Source organism: Schistocerca piceifrons, chromosome 1, assembly GCF_021461385.2.
Source record: "Schistocerca piceifrons isolate TAMUIC-IGC-003096 chromosome 1, iqSchPice1.1, whole genome shotgun sequence".
Taxonomy (NCBI): Eukaryota; Metazoa; Arthropoda; class Insecta; order Orthoptera; family Acrididae; genus Schistocerca; species Schistocerca piceifrons.
The window spans coordinates 797,991,974-798,014,124 of NC_060138.1; the positions used below are offsets into that span (position 1 = coordinate 797,991,974).

Consider the following 22,151-nt stretch of genomic DNA (forward strand, 5'->3'; position numbering starts at 1 on the left):
GTTCTAGCAAGTGAAGAATTCATCGATTTTACATTTGCTCCAGAAGGATGGTGAACCCTTTACATTGTTTCTGCAGAGTCTGAAACGCTATGATTTGATTTAAAGGAAACTGGAATGCTTATTGTTTGCCGTTATTGGTATCTGGCTTTTTTGTTGAGGATTCACTGGAGAAATCGCCGCAATAAAGGACCTCGCTTTATATATTAGTGGGGACCATTAGCAATGTTAATAATCACTAAATTCAAATTACAAGCACAAACAGAAACAACTCAATTCTTTTTATATGCTGAAAAGAGCGGATAAATCACGCCTGCCATCCTGTGCTGTTTCAGGACATCGATGGCGTTCGCCTGTGACATGGATTTCCGCCGGTATCCGATGGACACACAGACCTGCACTATCTCTATGCAGAGCTGTAAGTATGTAATGGGAAACAACGCCGGAATGCGTGTGGACGTAAGTTAGTTTGTGTGTATAGGTGTGTGTGAAACCACACTGCCACGGTGACCTGCGAATAGCGTGGAACAACTACACAGGGTAGTTATAAATTGGTGTCCATAAATGTAGCAATGTGTTCCTGACGCCGAAAAATTAAAACAAGTCAAGAAGTACATACGTCCGAAAACTATTCGTTATGGAGTTACATGGGTTTATTGCTGATGTTGCATGCGATAAGTTTAACAAAGTACATTTAAAAAACTGCTTGAAGTGACCCCTTTCTGCTTCGATTCCTGCCCTGAGCCTGCGTTCCAAACCATGCCGTACGCCGTTGAAAACTCTTACAGTGCGTCATATGCGGTCAAATCCATCTGCGTACGCTTCCCCACAACGTCGACGTCGGGTACTGGAGCGTAATGCGTCAACCATTACAAATTTCCCCAAAGGTAAAAATTCATTGGATTCAAATATGAAGACCGGGTGGTCCACCCTTCAACCAACCCAAAGATTTGACAACTGATTATCGAGATAGTGGCGAATGTTTAGATTAAACTGAGGTGGGTAGCTATCGCGCTTAAAACGCATCCGTTGGATGACGTCTAGATGTACAGTGATATACCTCATCTTTAAGCGTTTTTGGTTTGTTTGCCCAGCAAGAAATTTTGTGAGGAAACAGGGACTATTAAGATGACCTAGAATGATTCCGCATCACGTGTTGCTGTTGAACAGAAGACAACTAGTCGAATTAAAAACAAATGCCAAAAACAAACGTGAAGAAGAATATAAGTAAAAATGCACGTCTGAAGTGCGTTGCGTATTCAGAGGTCAGTTCAAGCAATACCTTTCGTAACTCGCTAACGAAGAATTTTTGAACCCATGTCCATATTACATTTTTGTAATTCTTTTGGTGTTGGGAATACATTGCTACATTTATGTATTTCAATTAATAAACATTCTGTAGATAATATTTCTTCGTCATTAACTATATCCTTTTCATCAAAATGCCCCTGTGTGTGTGTGTGTGTGTGTGTGTGTGTGTGTGTGTGTGTGTGTGTGTAATTCTTTAAAGTTAATGGATAATTACCCTGTAGAAATAATACCACATTTATTATAACAACTGAACCATATCTAAGAATGAGACGACTACATAGGACTAAAGAAAACACAACATGGGTTAAAAAATATTGTAACATTCCAAGTCGGTCGTTAAAGCCTCTCTGAACTTCTACTGTGACTAAGACTCCTACAACCAAAAGCAAATGATAAATAAGTAATTACTGGTCGAGCTTGTTTGCTCTGGGACTAATTACTAGCATCGTTTCAGCATAATCGATTCTAAGGTTGCCAGTCATTTCTCACCATTTCTTTGTCATCAGTCTTCTATAAGCCCACTACGACCGCTCTATTTTGTCACCTCTTCATCTTAGAGTGGCACTTAACAACCAACGTCCGCAGTTATTTGTTGGATATATTCCACTCTTTGTCTTTTCTTACTGTGTTTGCTCTCTACGGAATCCTGTAGTCCAGTGATCGTGAAACTAAGGCCCAAGTGCCGCATGCGGCTGGAATCAGGTGATAGTACACCCCGCGGTTCTCAGCCTATTTTATGATAATATGCTTCTAGCAACTAGCAGCAGAATCCAAAAAAGGTCAAATACAGTTAAAAGCTAGTTTGTATTTTTCTTGTTCAGTAACAAACAAAACTGTTTACAGAGACAGTAATATGTGCTTAATTTTAATTGATGTTGGTGAATTCGACCTTGAGCTTACGTGAGGAGCTGAGTGGTACACTACGTGATCAAAAGTATCTGGACACCCCCAGAAACATACATTTTTCATATTAGGTGCATTGTGCTGCCACCTACTGTCAGGTACACCGTATCAGCGAGCTCAGTAGTTATTAGAAATCGTGAGAGAGCAGAATGGGGCGCTCCGCAGAACTCACGGACCTCGAACGTGGTCAGGTGATTGGGTGTCACTTGTGTTATACGTCTGTATGCGAGATTTCCACACTCCTGAACATCCCTAGGTCCACTCTTTCCGATGTTATGGTGAAGTGAAAACGTGGAGGGACACGTACGGCACAAAAGTGTACAGGCCGACCTCGTCTGTTGACTCACAGAGACCGCCGACAGTTGAAGAGGGTCGTAAGGTGCAATAGGGATACATCTATCCAGACCCTCACACAGCAATTCTAAACTGCATCAGAGTCCACTGCAAGTACTATGACTGTTAGGCGGGAGGTGAGAAAACTTGGATTTCACGGTGAAGCGGCTGCTCATAAGCCACACATCACGGCGGTAAATGCCAAACGACCCCTCGCTTGGTGTAAGGAGCGTAAATATTGGACGATTGAATAGTGGAAAAACGTTGTGCGGAGTGACGAATCACGGTACACAATTTGGCGATCTGATGGCAGAGTGTGGGTATGGCAAATTCCCCGTGAACGCAATCTGCCAGCGTGTGTGGTGCCAGCAGTAAAATTAGAAGGCGGTGATGTTAGGGTGTGGTCGTGTTTTTCATGGAGGGGGGTTGCACCCCTTGTTGTTTTGCGTGGCACTGTCACAGCACAGACCTACATTGATGTTTTAAGCACCTTGCTTCCCACTATTGAAGAGCAATTCGGGGATGGCGTTTGCATCTTTCAACACGATCGAGAACCTGTTCATAATGCACGGCCTGAGGCGGAGTCGTAACACGACAATAATATCCCTATAATGGACTGGAGTGCACAAATTCCTGACAAATTCTATAGAACACCTTTGGAATGTTTTGGAACGCCGACTTAGTGGCACGTCTCACCGGCCGACATCGATACCTCTCCTTAGTGCAGCACTCCGTGACGAATGGGCTCCCATTCCCCACGAAACCTTCCAGCACCTGATTGAACGTATGCCTGTGGGAGTGGAAGCTGTCATCAAGGCTAAGGTTGGGCCAACACCACACTGAATTCCTGCATTAGCGATGGAGGGCGCCAAGAACTTGTAAGTCATTTTCAGCCAGGTGTCCGGATACTTCTGATCACATAGTGTATGTAGCGCGGTCACGGAAGGGTTAACAGGAATGAGACGAGGGATATTTCATTATTGGTCTTCCAATGCTGACAACTCACGGGCGCGCGCAGGTATCACCGCTCAACTGATCGGATGTTGTGGTATAAATGGCAAATGGTAGTAACAAGGATTCGTGAATGCGCATTATATACGCGGTCATATTGAAATGTGGTGCTTGTTTGTAACTAGTAATATGAAATTAACTTATGGTTGTAGTAATACAACGCAATGAGTAAAAGAAAAACGACATTCCAAACATTTAGTAAACATTTCTGATCATGTCTCATACTGCAATTAGTGTTATTAATTAAATACCTTACTTCTTGTTGTTGTTGTTTTTGGTGTTGTAGTCTTCAATCCGAAGACTGGTTTGATGCATCCCTCCATGCGTCTCACTTGTATAGAAATACATAAGCTTTTTTCTTTTTTTTTACAATAGCAATGTTTACATAATGGGCAACGGCCTTGCCGCAGTGGATACACCGATTCCTGTCAGATCAACGACGTTAAGGGCTGTCGGGCGTGGCCGGCACTTGGATGGGTGACCATCTGGGCCGCCATGGGCTGTTGCCATTTGTCGTGGTGCACTCAGTCTCGTGATGCCAATTGAGGAGCTACTCGACCGAATAGTAGCGGCTCCGGTCAAAGAAAACCATCGTCACGACCGGGAGAGCGGTGTGCTGACCACACGCCCCTCCTATCCGCATCCTCATCTGAGGACGACACGGCGGTCGGATGGTCCCGATGGGCCACTTATGGCCAGATGATGGAGTGCTATTAATGTTTATCTAACGGCTATTGAGCTAAAGTGCAGTTCCTTGTTATTTATTTCAGTTTGTTAGTTTCTTCTGTGGATTACTAATTCCGACATAGCATCTGATCTTGGAAAGTGGCCACACCATTTATCGGAAGAAGTGGTCGAGTTGTTCACCTCAGTAAAAATACTACAGATCAGAATGACTTATACGTTCTTTTATAAACGCAAAGCTATCATCCGCCATTTTATCCCATTGTGACAATTTTGAATTGATAAAGTTACACTATTTAAAACCGACTTTCTTCTGTTATATTTGACATAATACAAAAGTCGGATCAAAGAGGTGTGCTGCAGTCGCTTCGTTTTCTTTCAGACAGCAGGGCGTGAAGATGCCCAGAAAACGTGCCTGATAATCAGTACAACAAACATGGGATCCTGCTATGGTGGTATTGGCCACATTCCCCCGCCTAGGTGCGGAAAATTGATCACTCTTTGAGCCTTCAGAAGAATACATGTAGTTCCAATGTATTATACACTTTTCACTTACAATATTTGGTGCTATACCTTACAATATTTAGATTCAAAAATTTTAAGTGATAATCTTCTATAAGTAAAAATGGTTTAAGAAAACTGGTATTCCCTTTTAGTGGCCAATACACATACACACCCGCCCACCCGCCTTCCGATGTGGCCAGAGGTGTCGTCACCCTACAGTGTCTAAGCAGAGAAGTTTGATAATCACTTCTGTTATCTGATGTCTAAAGACATATACTGTCTTCGTGTCATTCTGATTGTCCATTCGCCATACATTCCATTCCTCGCCGATTCTGCGGGGAGCTACTTCGTTTCTTATTAGTCTATTAAATTTTCAGCATCCTTCTATAACATCACATCTCAGACGCTTCGATTCTCTTCTTTTCCGGCTTTCCCCCACTCCATGACTCTCTTCCATACAGTGACGTGCTCCAAACGTATAGTCTCACACTCGTAGTCCCAAATTTAAGCATATTTTTCATTCCAGCGAGGGATGCTCTCTTCGCCTGTGCTAGATCTACATCGTTCGTCATGTGTTATTTTGCGACCAAACCAGCAGGTTCCTTCACATCACCTACCACGTGGTTCTCAATTGTTACGTCAAGTTTATCGCTAATCTCATTTCTGCTACTCCTCAGCACTTTCGTCTTTCTTTGGTTTGATCCGAACCCATATTCTATGCCCACTATAGGTTCAGTGTCACTGAGCACAGGAATGACATCAGCGAATCTTACCACTGATATCTTTTAAACTTGAATTTACCGATCCTGGACCTTCCTTTTGTTTCCGTTATTGCTTCTTCGGTGCACAGGTTTAGTAACAATTTTTAATCCGAGCATTTTTTCTTTGGTCTTCTGTTCTTACTATTCTCTCTTGCTCGTTATTTATGTCATATATTATCCGTCCTTCACTATAACTATTTTTCTGAGAACGGCAAACATCTTTTTTATAGATCCGCTATTCTATGAAAGTCTATTGATTTTGCTAGTACCTTGCTTTCATTACTAAGCGTAATGTCAAAGTTGCCTCTATATATTTGACATTACCTAAGCCAAATTAATAGTCATCTAAAAGAAGTTCATTCTTTTGTGTATTATTCTTATCAGCAACTTTGGTACGCTGACTGTGTGATAGTTCTTTCGCTTGCCTTGCATTTGCTATCGTCGATATTGTATGAATTATTATCTTCCAAAAGTTCGATGCTATATCTCCAGTCACATTGATTCAACACGTTAACTTGAATAACAGTGTGATTACTGCTTGCTCTAGCTAGCTTAGAAATCCCGAAGGACTTATCTGTTTGTTCTGCCTTGTTTGATAGCATGTCTTCCAAAGCTGTGTCGAACGCTGACTGTTATACGTGCACTCTATTTGATTTTAACACGTTGACCACACAATGAGTGTTTCTACTTTAATAGTTTGGCTAACGTATTTTAATATGTTATGTACGCTGATACAAAGATAAACATGTATAAGTGTTGCACTTTTTCATATGTACTTATTACGGTCGCCAACACATGTTACGTATCCCTCAACCTGAAAGCAAAACAATTTTTGTTGGATGTAACTTCATCGTGCCGAAGAGGTCGGCATTTAATAATCTACGAATAGTGATTTCTTTTTAATTCCAAAATAAAAACAACCAACACAGAAAAATTTGTTGTTTTAACATATTTGCAACTGTGGACCTATACACAAAAGAAGACTTTTAATGCTGGATCGCTCACAAGTTCCACATCAATAGACATTTCTTCTTGTACCACGTCGCAGAGGTCCTCAATATAGTTTTTCATCTATCCGGTCTCTGCTGTCGCTAATAATATATTAATTAGTAACGTAGAACGGTCCACTTAACGTTCATATAGTCGAAATAATTTATTCCGTTTCAGTTACTAACCAGTTACCAAAAAATTTTTTAAAAAAACCTCAAAATTCATAATAAACGCAGGGTAAAAAACACACTATTTATCCAATAATTGAAACAAAATTTAGCTAGCATTAAACTTGTTATTTTAATAAAATATTATTAGATGGACCTGATTAAATAATTCATAGCAGGATGGCGCTTACCTGCTATAGCATATTATGTTCGGCGCTGCCATCGCCATTTGGTAGTTTTCCGCCATACAGCGACTTTAAACAGCGCATTTATTTAGCAGTTCTTGTTGCTATGCGTCATTTATTTATGCTTAAAAGTTGTAGATACATTTCAAATTATCCGATGAGCAGTGTTCTTGATTCATTGTTCCATTTTAAAGCAATGTGGTACTGCACGTACTGTAATATTACAGAAGCGAACATTATATTTCTTTTACTCTCCGTCATAATCTCTACATATTCCGCGAGAATTGGCTTATTTCCTAAACGGTTTCAAATACAACAGTTGTGCTGTTACCTCATTAGATTTATTTATTTTTTGATCGAAGGTCACAACAACGTATTAGTTTGATGGTAATACAAATGAAAGTCAATAGTATTTCAGGATAAAAACAATCTTTTGGGGCACCATCAAATTGTGTAAAAGTAGCTGTATACGTAACCTGTCAGACATATAAAGTGGAAAATGGACATAACAGTAAGTAATATGTAATCCATCCGTCATATTAACATATAAAACCCGAAATGGACCAAGAATACGCCAGTTAACTCCGCCATAGCAGCACAAAATAGGAATACGCTTACAAAAGTAAACGCATCATGAGCCACACACAGCGCAATGTCCGTTTTCAATTTTGTACTGCTATGGCAGAGTCAGCTGGTGTGCTCAAAGTTCACTTAGCATTATATGTATTTTAATGATAGGTGGATTACACATCCAGTTACTGTTGCGTCCACTTTCCATTTTCTATGGCTTTTTGACGGACGGGTTATATACCCAGCGACTTTCATATAGTCAGATGATGCCCCAAAATGATTGATATTACATATTATTCTGAAGTAATTCGGGACTGGTTGCTGTAGCACCCTGTCACAATGGAATGGAAAACTGTTTACACGAAAATCAGTAGATAAAAATATACATACAGATAGAATATATATGCTTTATGGGAATAGGACAGATGGTTCACAAATTTGTTTGTCTAACAATTATCTTGAGTTACACTGTATTAGTGAGCAATATTGGTATAATAGTTCATAGTAAAGCAGTATTTGAATCTACATCTACATCGATACTCCGCAAGCCACGTGACGGTGTGTGGCGGAGGGTACCTTGAGTACCTCTATAGGTTCTCCCTTCTATTCCAGTCTCGTACTGTACGTGGAAAGAAAGATTGTCGGTATGCTTCTGTGTGGGCACTAATCTCTCTGATTTTATCCTCATGGTCTCTTCGCGAGAGATACGTAGGAGGGAGCAATATACTGCTTGACTCCTCGATGAAGGTATGTTCTCGAAAGTTCAACAAAAGACCGTACCGAGCTACTGAGCGTCTGTCTTGCAGAGTCTTCCACTGGAGTTTATCTATCATCTCCGGAACACTATCGCGATTACTAAATGATCCTGTAACGAAGCGCGCTGCTCTCCGTTGGATCTTCTCTATCTCTTCTATCAACCCTACCTGGGACGGATCCCACACGGGTGAGCAGTATTCAAGCAGTGAGCGAACACGTGTACTGTAACCTACTTCCTCTGTTTTCGGATTGTATTTCCTTAGGATTCTTCCAATGAATCTCAGTCTGGCATCTGCTTTACGGACGATCAACTTTATATGATCATTCCATTTTAAATCACTCCCAATGTCTGCTCCCAGATAATTTATGGAATTAACTGCTCCCAGTTGCTGACCTGCTATATTGTAGCTAAATGATAAAGGATCTTTCTTTCTATGTATTCGCAGCACATTACACTTGTCTACATTGAGATTCAATTGTCATTCCCTGCACCATGCGTAAATTCGCATTTCAGTACAATTTTCCATTGTTACAACCTCTCGATACAGTACAGCATCACCCGCAAAAAGCCTCAGTGAACTTCCGATGTTATCCACAAGGTCATTTATGTATATTGTGAATAGCAACAGTCCTACGACACTCCCCTGCGGCACACCTGAAATCACTCTTACTTCGGAAAACTTCTCCCTTTGAGAATGACATGCTGCGTTCTGTTATCTAGGAACTCTTCAATCCAATCACACAATTGATCTGATAGTCCATATTCTCTTACTTTGTTCATTAAAAGACTGTGGGGAACTGTATCAAACGCCTTGCGGAAGTCAAGAAACACGGCATCGTTGCTCCCTTAAGCATTCCTTTGTATAAAACAACTTTCTAAACATAAGATTGAACAATAAAAAACCAATTTTTCTATAGATCTTAATCAAGGATGAAGCGAGAAAGACCCTAACTCACTTGCTAAAAAAGATAGAATGTAAGATCAGTATAATGTGTTACACTTTGTGAAATAATAGGAGAAGAAGAACAACAAGATCTGGTAATTACTGGGTACGTTCTGAATAGATGAGAAACTTCTCAAGTGGACAGGTTGGCTGCAATAGGCCAGTGAGAATGCGGTGCCGGTTAGCGCATTTTGAAACGTGAGTTGTAAACGCTAGTGTAGGCTGTATTTGGTGCAGAGAAACCACTGTAGCTGCGTTGTGATGTTGTGTGCCTTGGCAGACGGGTACACGGAGGAGGACCTGCGGCTGTCGTGGAGCGACCGTGACGAGGTGCACTTCGTGAAGCAGCACAGCTCCGCCGGGCTGTTCTCCATCGCCAGCCTGCAGACCGCCGACTGCACCGCCAGGGCGCGCGGAGGTGAGTCAGCGCCCACTCCACTGCTCTGCTCTGGCGTGGCCGTCGTCTGCAACTAATTTGTAACCAGCCAAAATGTACACAGGGATTATAAACGGCTACAACTGTCTAATGCATAGCGATACATCGGTAAGAGTTCCAGACAATGTGAAAGAAGGTTGAATTTTTTAATGCTCTTTATAATTGGTAACATGGACAACATCGAAGTGATAACCGATTTGACGCTGCATATGCTGAAGTACACTGTTGCTGTTGTTGTTGTTGTTGTTGTTGTGGTCTTCAGTCATGAGACTGGTTTGATGCAGCTCACCATGCTACTCTATCCTGTACCAGCATCTTCATCTCCCAGTACCTACTGCAAACTACATCCTTCTGTATCTGTTTAGTGTATTCATCTCTTGGTCTCCCTCTACGATTTTTACCCTCCACACTGCCCTCCAATACTAAACTCGTGATCCCTTGATGCCTCAGAACATGTCCTACCAACTGATCCCTTCTTCTAGTCAAGTTGTGCCACAAACTTCTCTTCTCCCCAACCCTATTCAATGCCTCCTCATTAGTTATATGAGCTACGCATCTAATCTTCAGCATACTTCTGTAGCACCACATTTGGAAAGCTTCTATTCTCTTCTTGTCCAAACTAGTTATTGTTCATGTTTCACTTCCATACATGGCTACACTCCATACAAATACTTTCAGAAACGACTTCCTGACACTTAAATCAATACTCGATGTTAACAAATTTCTCTTCTTCAGAAACGTTTTCCTTGCCATTTCCAGTCTACATTTTATGTGAAGCACACTACATGATCTAAAGTATCGGAATACCACCACGCAGTGCGGAATTGACAACTACACCCATGCTCAAAAATTAAGGATAATGCTGATACATGGTGAAACAATGCTCTAGTGGACTATTTGCGGTTTTAAAACACCTCGGGGTATGACCATGCGGTGCATTTGACCTGCGGTCGTCGCACGGTGGCGCTGGCAGCAGTCCACATGCGCAGAGGTGTGTTGGTGCATGTCAGAGTACGGTGCAACGAGTAAGTCTCCAGACGTTTTCAGCCCTGCTAATGGTGACTGTGTGTTGAAAATGCCTCGAAGAACACATGTTGAGGACGTTGTGAGGGGTAGAATACTAGGGCGACTGGAGGCTGGTCAAACACAGCAGGTCATAGCACGGGCCCTCCGTGTGTCACAAAGTGTGATCTCAAGATTATGGCAACGATTCCAGCAGGCAGCAAACGTTTGCAGGCGCTACAGTACGGGACTCCGCAGCGTACAACACCACAAGAAGACCGATATCTTACCATCAGTGCCCGCAGACGGCCACGGAGTACTGCAGGTAGCCTTGCTCGGGACCTTACCACAGCCACTGTAACGGTTGTCTCGAGACACACAGTCTACAGACGACTGAACAGACATGGTTTATTCGCCTGGAGACCTGCAAAGTGCATTCCACTTATCCCTGGTCACAGAAGAGCCCGTAAAGCATGGTGACAAAAACACAGTACATGGTCATTGGAACACTGGTTCCAGGTTATGTTCACGGACGAGTCCAGGTATAGTCTGAACAGTGATTCGAGACGGGTTTTCATCTAGCGTGAACCAGGAACCAGATACCAACCCCCTAATGTCCTTGAAAGGGACCTGTATGGAGGTCGTGGTTTGCTGGTGTGGGGTGTAATTATGATTGGTGCACGTACACCCCTGCATGTCTTTGACAGTGGAACTGTAACAGGTCAGGCGTATTGGGACGTCATTTTGCAACAGTACGTCCGCCTTTTCAGGGGTGCAGTGGGTCCCGCCTTCCTCCTGGTGGATGATAACGCACAGCCCCACCGAGCTGCCATCGTGGAGGAGTACCTTGAAACAGAAGATATCAGGCGAATGGAGTGGCCTGCCTGTTCTCAAGACGTAAATCCCATCGAGAACGTCTGGGATGCTCTCGATCGACGTATCGCTGCAGGTCTTCAATCCCCTAGGACACTTCAGGAGCTTCGACAGGCTCTGCTGCAAGAATGGGAGGCTATACCTCAGCAGCTGCTCGACCACCTGATCCAGAGTATGCCAACCCGTTGTGCGCCTGTGTTCGCGTGCATGGTGATCAAATACCATATTGATGTCGGGGTACATGCGCAGGAAACAGTGGCGTTTTGTAGCACATGTGTTTCGGGACGGTCTTCTCAACTTATCACCAATACCGTGGACTTACAGATCTGTGTCGTGTGTGTTCCCTATGTGCCTATGTTATTAGCGCCACTTCTGTGTAGTGCCACATTGTGTGGCACCACATTCTGCAATTATCCTCAGTTTATGAGCATGAGAGTAGATTTCACGAGATGCGGGCCCGCAAATGACGCGGGTAGTACTGTTCTCAGTGGAAAAGCTGTGACAGCAGAATAGGTCGGCCAGGACAGCTCAGTGACTTCGAACGTGGACTAGTTCAAATGGTTCAAATGGCTCTGAGCACTATGGGACTTAACACCTGAGGTCATCAGTCCCCTAGAACTTAGAACTACTTAAACTAACTAACCTAAGGATATCACAAACATCTATGCCCGAGGCAGGATTCGATCCTGCGACCGTAGCGGTCGCGCGGTTCCAAACTGAAGCCCCTAGAACCGCTCGGCCACACCAGCCGGCCCGTGGACTAGTCGTTGGAAGTCACTTGAGTAAGAAATCACTGGAGTAATAAATCTGTTAGGGACTTTTCAACTCTTCTAAAGCTGACCTAGTCGACCGTTGGTGATTTGACTATGAAATGGAAACGCAAGGGAACAATCACAGCTAAAACAAGACCACGCAGACTTCATGTACAGACGAGGACGTCTAATATCACAGAGGGAGGTTGTAAAACACAGCGTGAAAACGGCGGAAGCAGTTAATCGTGAGTTCCAAATTGCTGCCAGCGGTCCAGAGACCACAGTGACTGTTCATTGTCGAGCAGTTCCTCATAAGCCAAATATCTCTCTACTCAATGCTAAGCGAGGAAGCGACGCTTGAAGCGGTGTAAAAAGCGACGGCACTGGACAGTGAATGGCCGGAAAGAGTGATTTCCTCTGATGGCTTACGCTGTACCTTCCGACAATCCGATGGAAGGGTTTAGGTTCGATAATTGCCTGGATAATATAGCCTGCCCCACGTGTAGTGCCAACAATTAATGACGCAGGAGGTGGGTGAGGTGCCCTTATTTCACTTAGGAAAACACTTTTTGCGGAAGGATATGAACGCAGTTTACAACACTGTGTATTGCGTACAGTAGGGGAACAGTTCGGAGGCAATGATCATGACAATGCAGGCGGTCGTAAATCAGCATCCGTGACGAAATGGTTTGTAGACAATAACAGTGCTGAAATGTTCTGGTCTGTCCAGAGTCCCAACCTGAACCCAATGGAAAACCTCTGGGAAGAGTTAGAACGTCGACTTCGCTCCCTAACGTATTTCCAACATCATTGCCTTCTCTTGTTTCGGCTCTGGACCGCCATTCTCCACAGACATTCAGACACCTCTCTTAAAGTGTCCACAGCAGAGTTTAAAGCGTCATAAAGATGAAGGTTGGACACGCTCCATATTAATGTCAACTAATGGACGTCCGGATAAGATAGAGTATACGAACATATTAAGCTGCCTTTTCACGATCACGTTTTACGACCTTGTTGTCCGCAATAGTGTTGTCGTCAGCATTACTTCAAAGTAACAGCAATATACGGCAATATTTCGGTATTTCTCGGCACTATTGCTGCTGGAAAAAAGTGTTGCTGGTAATTGCTAAGGTATAGCATATTGCTAAGGTAAGGACGGACATATTTCGTGTGGCCATGCCATATTTATCAGTGTCCTTGTCTCTATAATTATATGCTCCCCTCTCACTCTTATCACTGTTTTCCGTTTCTGAGTGGCGAAACAACATTATTTCGACACTGCAGTGCCTTGTTGCTCATAAGTACGATGCACTGCGGCAATTACAGCCGTTATGAAAAACTTGGAATGTATTCGCAGTTGCGAATATGGGCAACCGTCAGCTGTATAACGGGATGACGACGTGAAACTATGTGCTGGACCGGGCCTCCAACCCGGTTTTCCCGCTTATCGCGAGCGGTAGTGTTACCATTAGGCTATCCGAGCACGCTTCACGGCCAGGCCCAAACTTTCATATGTCGTCAGCTATGTGTCTACAACAGGCATTCGTACATCTATTATGTATATTCCCATACTGAGAAAATATATTAGTTGAAATTGCCCGGTGTCGGGGGATAAGTTGGAAGTTGGAAGTTAGGGCGTGGCTATGAAACGTGTTTGGATAGCATAATGGTAAAGCGACCGCTCGGGTTCGATTCCCGGTACACCAGAAATTTTCACTGTTATTCCCTTATACAGCTGATGGTTGTCCATATTCTCAAGTGCGAATACATTTCCTATATAGCTAACATTATTTCCCTTCAGCTCGAAATTTGACTTACGTGGAGGCCATCTATTTGTTCGACGTGTATGAAAATCCAGAAGTGATCAAGCGACAGAAACATGAAATTCATGAATGTGATTTGCACATCTGTGGCAGGAGCTACGGAACGTCGAAAGTAATGCATACAAAGACCGTAATTTCAAAAAGGGCATCCTCGCTGCCACCGTCGTAGCAAAGAATCTGCAGCGGTGAGCCGTAATTGTATTCTACATACCTTCTTAAGACTTCTAAACATTCTTAAGTCTTATCACTTGTGCTTTCGTGGTTAATGGGCTTCATCTCGTCAACTGTCCTTTTGTTGATTACGATCTTTGAATACATTACTTTTGTCGTCCCATAACACTGGTCGTAGATGTATTGCATTTACAAAAATCATTCTCTTTCTGACCGGGTGAATCACAACAAAATATTGACCTATAATTTTGATTTTTATAGCAAATTACTTTAATTAATTCCTTCAACCCTTCCTCTAACGCAAAATTTGTGTTAGTTGCCAACAGCTACTATACCAAAAGGCTTTAAACTTTTAATTGGTTTTCGATCACATTTCCTCTTAATTTGATTTAACTTACCGCTAATGTGTGTGTAGCAGAGTAACAATGCAACTCATAGATTATCAGCTACAGCACTGAGTAGGTTTTCCAGGTTGGATCACTTTTAAATCTGAAGAGAACATTTGTAACGAGATACGCGACCATGTTGTACACTGGAACGGCGCTTCACATACAAACATGTGAAATAACGTTACTTTTTCGGGGTAATTTCTGTGAGTTCGGAGAAGACTGCAGAACAAAACTATCATTTCAAAATGCAATAAAAATATGTATAAAGCTTCTATTGCAGGGCTGGCTAAAGCCAAAAGCCTGAGAAGTGTTCCAAGGTACAATGCTTTCGCCTACATCAAACTTCTGTGTGCATCAGCCGCAGCCAAAACCCTCAAGATCTCAGTCAGTCTGATTGTGAGCTGGTATACAGTCTTTCCTATTGGTATTGTCCTTGTGAGTTCTTGGGTCAATTCATTTTACGATCTACTCAAAATGTATTGAGCATCAGTTCTCGAGTTGAAGATTCGGAAGCAGTTCACGTTCTTAAAAAAGAACGCACCCACAGTGCCCGAGGTCTCTTTTTCTCGCTAAGTTTTCAACTAGCGAAACATAAAAGCAGGAGAGCCGTAATCACTTCTAGTTGTTCGCTTTCGCGGCCCGCGTAGATACTTCTGGCGCGGAAATGTATTGCCGCAAACATTCCCGGGCTATTGTAAGCGGCAGTTTTGCCGAACATATGGCTGCAATTCACCTGGTCGGGATTGTTGCCGAGCAATAGTGACTGCCTATATTCTCGAGAACGAGCAGATCCTTGTGAATTCACCATCCCAAACACCCGTTTGGAGCCCTCGAATTGTGTCAGGTTCGGAGATCTAGGTGACAAACAGTGGATCGCAATGTCTTCATGTCACGTGCGGCCTATATAACCATTTGGAAGGTGTTAATTTACTTGCGACAGGTGTGATTCACTGTGCTTACCCGGCGATCGTACTTTTAAACTTCCTTTTAGATTCTCTGTAATTCTTATCGATGTGTCACTACGTATCAAATACTTATAGTAATTTGAATTTCTTATGTTCATTCTAAACTGACCTTCGTAACGTAGGTTCCTCGAATAAAAGACTTTGTCCAGCGGTTGTAAGAACGCACAACTCATACTCGCCTGAAATAAGGACAGGAGAAGAGAGTCACAGAACCAAAGTCCATCAGTTTTACAATCCTAGATCATATTTTGGACTGAAATTAAATAGTACAGATAAAAAATTGCGGTTTGCATGAAACGACAGTGGTAGGAATTTATCTACATCTACATACACACTCCGCAATCCACCATACGGTGCGTGGAGGAGGGTACCTCGTACCACAACTAGCATTTTCTCTCCCTGTTCCACTTCCAAACAGAACGAGGGAAAAATGACTGCCTACATGCCTCTGTACGAGCCCTAATCTCTCTTATCTTATCTTTGTGGTCTTTCTGCGAAAAATAAGTTGTCGGCAGTAAAATTGTACTGTAGTCAGCCTCAAATGCTGGTTCGCTAAATTTCCTCAGTTGCGATTCACGAAAAGAACGCCTCCTTTCCTCCAGAGACTCCCACTGGAGTTCCTGAAGCATTTCCGTAACACTCGCGTGATGATCAAATCTACCAGTAACAAATCTAGCAGCCCGCCTCTGAATCGCTTCTATGTCCTCTCTCAATCCGACCTGATAGGGATCCAAAACGCTCGAGCATTACTCAAGAATAGGTCGTATTAGTGTTTTATAAGCGGTCTCCTTTAGAGATGAACCACATCTTCCCAAAATTCTACCAATGAACGGAAGACGACTATCCGCCTTCCCCACAACTGCCATTACATGCTTGTCCCACTTCATATCGCTCTGCGATGTTACGCCCAAATATTTAATCGACGTGACTGTGTCAAGCGCTACACTACTAATGGAGTATTCAAAAATTACGGGATTCTTTTTCCTATTCATCTGCATTAATTTACATTTATCTAAACTGAATCACCCTTTAAGCAAGCGAATTCCAAGGCCTCCTGTTTCTGCAAATAGACAGCTGCGCGCAAGAGAGTACTCAGTACTGTAAATGCAGTGTTTTGAGGTTTTGGCTGGAGAGCGGAGCGCCGAGTGTGTGTGTGCGCAGCGGCGACGAGCTGCCTGCGGGCGGCGGTGCGGCTGTGGCGGGACCCGCGGCCGGCGCTGCTGCGCGCCTACCTGCCGAGCGCGCTGCTGGTGGCGGCGTCGTGGGCCGCCTTCTGGATGCGCCGGCGCTGGGGCCGCGTCGCCGCCGCCGCCCTCGCCGCCGCCGGCGTCGCCTACGTGACGTCGCCGCCGCTGGCCGCGCTGCCGCCGCTGCCCTACTCGCCCGCGCTGCGGCTCTGGCGCGACGCCTGCCTCGGCTTCCTCGCCTGCGCCGTCCTCCAGGTGCGCAGCGGCCGCCTCTCTGCAGTCGCTGGCGTGGTCTTGTACTTCCCTACGGTGGTGCTAGTGCCGTGCCTGTTCTACACTACTGGCCATTAAAATTGATACACCACGAAGATGACGGGCTACAGACGCGAAATTTAACCGACAGGAAGATGATCTGTGATATGCAAATGATTAGCTTTTCGGAGCATTCACACAAGGGTGGCGCCGCTGGCGACACCTACAACGTGCTCACATGAGGAAAGATTCCAACCAATTTCTCATACACAAACAGCAGTTGACCGGCGTTGCCTGGTGAAACGTTGTTGTGATGCCTCGAGTAAGGAGGAGAAATGAGTACCATCACGTTTCCGACTTTGGCAAAGGTCGGATTGTAACCTATCGTGATTGCGGTTTATTGTATCGCGACATTGCTGCTCGCGTTGGTCGAGATCCAATGACTGTTAGCACAATATGGAATCGGTGGGTTCAAGAGTGTAATACGGAACGCCGTGCTGGATCCCAACGGCCTCGTATCACTAACAGTCGAGATGACAGGCATCTTATCCGCATGGCTGTAACGGATCGTGCAGGCACGTCTCGATCCCTGAGTCAACAGATGGGGACGTTTGCAAGACAACAACCATCTGCACCAACAGTTCGACGACGTTTGCAGCAGCGTAGACTCTCAGCTCGGAGACCATGGCTGCGGTTACCATTGACGCTGCATCACAGACAGGAGCGCCTGCGATGGTGTGACTAAGCCCTTCCACTAGGGCGATGACCCTGGAGAGCCTGTCCTCTGACTGATGGATTTTGTGTGCAGTGTCACTAATAACAGCCCAGATGTGAGGTTTCATGGAAAAGGAGATGACCTGGAGGATTTCATGCATGTCCTCCCAAAAGGAAGCATCAGACTCCACCACTGGGGGGATGGTACTGGGTGAGCTGCTTGCCCCTGCTGCTGGCTGGGGCAGGTGTAGTAGTAGGTAGAGTGGGGGTAGGGGCAGAGGGCCGGGATCCAGCCACAGGTCGACTGGAGGGGGTGCAGCTGGGTCCTGAAGTCGGTGAGCATGGAAGCCATCATGGAAGACAGACAATGAGGAGGAGACCAGGCTGCAGCAGCAAAGGATGTCACGGGAGTCTGGGCAGAAAGGGGCACAGGAGTCACAGAACCATCCAGTGCCTGGTACCCGAGCGGCTGCTGAGAGCGGTGCATCAGGCTGGCTCCACAAAACAGGATAGTTGGTTGTGTCCCGTTGCGGTAGGGGAGGTCGATTTGTTCTTGGTATATTTTTGGGAGGACGAGAAGACTTCAGTACCTTCTGGTAAACAAGACACCCCCTCCAGGATGCCATGTTGTGGGGATCGTGAGTCGTGCCCAAACCCCTGGCGCAGGTAGGTTTCTCTGAAGCGGGGAGTGTGCAGTTCTCCACTAAATGTGGGCCAGCACACTTAAAACACCGCAATGGCAGGGAGCAGTAATTCCCAGTATGTCGTAAACTTCGGCATTTGCGACAGATGACTGGCCTATTGCGGCCCTCGTAAGATTCAGTCCGGGCTTTCGTGTACAGAAGATACCGGATTTGGTAAATCTGCTCTATGTCCATCCTCCGGGAAAGGGAGACGACATGGGTGGTGCAGGGGATCAATACCCGGGCCTCAGGATCCCCCTTGTTGTACTGGTGGACCAAAAGATCTTCGAAATGGAGCTGAAGCAGTTCCTCCTTGACCTCCTCTGCCATAACCTCTGGTGGCAAGTCCTTGATGACGTTTTTGGTTCGGCGATTACCCGACGTCTGGTGGGTAAAGTAAGGCATCACCTTTGATCTGAATCGAGAATGGTAAGATATTCGTCCCTACTGTCAAGCAGGTATTTCACATGATGGTAAACAGCTCGCAATTGGCCGAAAATGAGCCGCTGGAGCTCAGTGTTCAGTTTTGTATAATTAGTGACATTATATACCACAATGGAGGGTATCTTCTCTTTCTTCAGAGGGCTTGACAGTGTCTCTTGAGAAGGAGGGTCTGGAGCATGAGCCATTTCCTCATTCACAGAACCGTCCGGTGCGGCGTCCCACGGGTGTGGCAGGTATCGAAACACAGTCCACTGTCACCACAGCCCATGTTGGCGGAGGAGTGTCTGGAGCAACGGCCAAAGGACTTTCCGACTGGGTCAGGGTGTCCAGAAGACTCGCCACGGTGGCGGGACAGCGTAGGAAAAGGTGCACTCATAGGTACAACCCGGTGGTGGTCAGACACAGCCGAGGCGTTCGCCTCCTCACTACGAGAAAGATCTATTATTAAGCCGTCAGGTGAGTCGTCAGACGGGACGGTGGACAATCGTCACGGTGATCGTTTCCAGTGCCGGTGGTCCACCGGCGATTTGTAGCGGTTGGTGAGATTAAAGCGATCCTTCGCCCACTGCGAGGTGGGCGGAACATCAGGCGCGACGAGAAGCCGGGATGAGCGGCGTTTCCGACGCGATGTACCCCGAGGGGCGGCGGTGGGAGTGTCGGAGGGCCGCGAAGGCTGCTCTGCGGACTCCTCCATGGTAGACATGGGTCCGCCTGATATAGCTAGGGGCCCGGCACGAGACGACTACGCACACCAAAACTTCCCAGCTAATCTGGGGCAAAAATTACGGAAGTACCAACGCCGAAAAGGCAGGTACTCAACGCTGATATGCGGTGAAAACTACAACGATACGACACGGAACCGCACTCGTATAAGAAAACACTTTCAGGGATCCAGCCTGAAGCACGATGAAGAGACCTGATGCAGTCATGGTATTTACAGCGAATTCCGCGCATGCGAATCGTACTGGCGGTTTACGGCGCATGCGTTAGGAGGTCACATGCGCGAGGCGGCCAAGTTGTGTGTGAAGGAAGAGCAATTTAATCACTTAGTATCGACTGAGCATGTCGATTCCATTGTGACCGCATGATTTTAATAATCGGATTTCAATTTTTATCCAGCTGAAAGCCGTTATCACGATTCCTTAAATTATCAGCAAGACGTATATCCACGGATTCTTTAATTACGGAGTCCCAGAAGCTGGACCCGGTGCTAAAATTTTGGTATTATTGTATTCCATTGAATGTCCCATGGAAATGCGACGTTCTGCTACTGCTGATTTTAAAGGTTGCCGCAGACGCGTGTGTCTTTCGTGTTCTACACAGCGCTCCTGGACCATTCGTGTCGTCTGACCTATATATGCAGAGCCGCACTCACAGGGAATTTTATAAACACTCGCCTTCCTCAATTGTAAATCATCTTTAACTGATCCGACTAAGGCCCTGTTCTTTGCTGGTGAACGGAAGATGACATTAATGTTATTCTTCCTAAGCAGTCTGCCTGTTTTGGAAGACACGTTCTCGGCATATGGAAGGGACGCAGTTGATTTATAGTCGTCTTCAGTCTCCTTAGAGCGCTGCTTCCTGTTATTATAATTGTGCATGGCCTTGCGTGTTTGACGCGAAGTATAGCCATTCTCTTTAAAAACCTTCTCCAGCTGCACTAATTCTTCGTGAAGGCTATCAGCATCCGATCCTACATGCGCCCGATGAACTAAAGTACTAAGAACACCGGCGGTTTGTGCGGGGTGATGGCAGCTGATCGCCTGAAGATACAGATCTGTATCTGTAGGTTTCCTATACAGCGAATGTCCCAAAGACCCATCATTCTTACGGCGTACTAACACGTCTAGAAAGGGTAAAGTCCCATCTTTCTCAATCTCCATAGTAAATTTGATGTTCTCATGTAAAAAGTTGAAATGACAAAGGAATTTTTCCAATTCTTGTCTGCCATGAGACCATACAATGAAAGTGTAATCTACGTAACGCCAGAAAACCGTAGGCTTTAAGACGGAAGATTCAAGGGCTTTCTTCTCAAAGTCTTCCAAAAATTGGCCACTACAGGGGACAAGGGACTTCCCAAGGCGACACCGTCAGTTCGTTCAAAAACTTCTTTATTAATTAAAAAATAAGTCGAGGAGAAAGTATGTTCAACCAAAGCCGTCAAATCATCACTGAACAAGTTACCAATAAGATGTAGTGAGTCAAATAAAGGCACTTTCGTAAAAAGACCACATCGAAGCTAACTAGTAAATCCGAGCTGCTCAGATTAACAGTCTTCAAAAGATTGATAAAGTCCTTGGAATTACGTATATTGTGGCAGCACTTACCCACATATGGCTTGACTAAGGAGGCCAGACGTTTGACAGTCGAATGAGTAGAAGCACCAGTATTACTTACTATCAATCGTAGTGGGACGCCATCCTTGTGAATCTTGGACAGCCCATACAGTCTTAGTGGAACAGCATTGAGTGGTCTCAGCCTCCTGATAATGTGTTTAGGTAAAAAAGTATCGCTCAAAAGAGTATCAGTTTTTCTGGATATACGGCTTCTTGGGTTCTTAGCGATTTTGCGGTACATAGAATCACTTAGTTGACTATATATCTTCTCGTTGTAGGCTTCCCTTGTCAAAAGGACCGTAGCATTACCCTTATCAGCAGGAAGCACGACCGTACCAATATGTTTCACTTCCACGTAAAGCTACAATCCGCACAGATACTTCCTAGAAAGGCTTTCTTACACATTATATACAGTGTTACCGCATTATTGAAAAACTTCTTTTTTTGCTGCTGATAGTCTGCATTTTTCTCGTCTTTACTTCAGTTACCGTTATTTATTTTACTGCCCAAATATCAAAACTCTTCTACTATTTTCAGTGTCTCTTAGTCTAATTCCTTCAGCGTGACCTAGGAGGGATTTACAATAAGCAATGCAACAGATCCTTTTCGCGCACAATTCCGGTTGAAAAAATACGAAATTTGTTGTGGAACATGGTGGAATATTCCTGCTTCAGCCCCCGTAGCTTTCAAAGTGCTGTGTTCAAAGCAGAGAGCTGTCACTGAGTTTCTTTTGGAGGAAAACCAGAGCATTGCAAATATTCATAGGCGCTTGCAGAATGTTTAGGAGACCTGGTAGTCACAAAAGCACGAAGAGTCGTTGGGCAAGACGCCAGTCATCATCGCAACAAGGTGGAGCAACCCTGTACTATCTCCCGCTTGCCAGTCGGGTACACACGGCTGTGACTCCTGCAATGTTGGAACGTGTGGACACTCTCATTCAAGGTGATCGACGGATCAGAAGCAAACACCTTGCTGCTCAACGGGAAGTCTCTGTTGACACACTTGTCC

At 44.8% G+C, this 22,151-nt stretch overlaps 1 protein-coding gene across 1 annotated transcript in view; it reads left to right on the forward strand.

Annotated features, from left to right (window-relative positions):
* The window catches only part of LOC124775162, a 190,968-nt gene that overhangs the window by 152,064 nt on the left and 16,753 nt on the right, over positions 1-22,151 (forward strand). The window contains exons 7-8 of the mRNA XM_047250004.1: positions 333-415; positions 9,397-9,534. Coding sequence (XP_047105960.1) covers positions 333-415; positions 9,397-9,534 — 221 coding nt within the window. The remainder of the gene's footprint in view (positions 1-332; positions 416-9,396; positions 9,535-22,151) is intronic.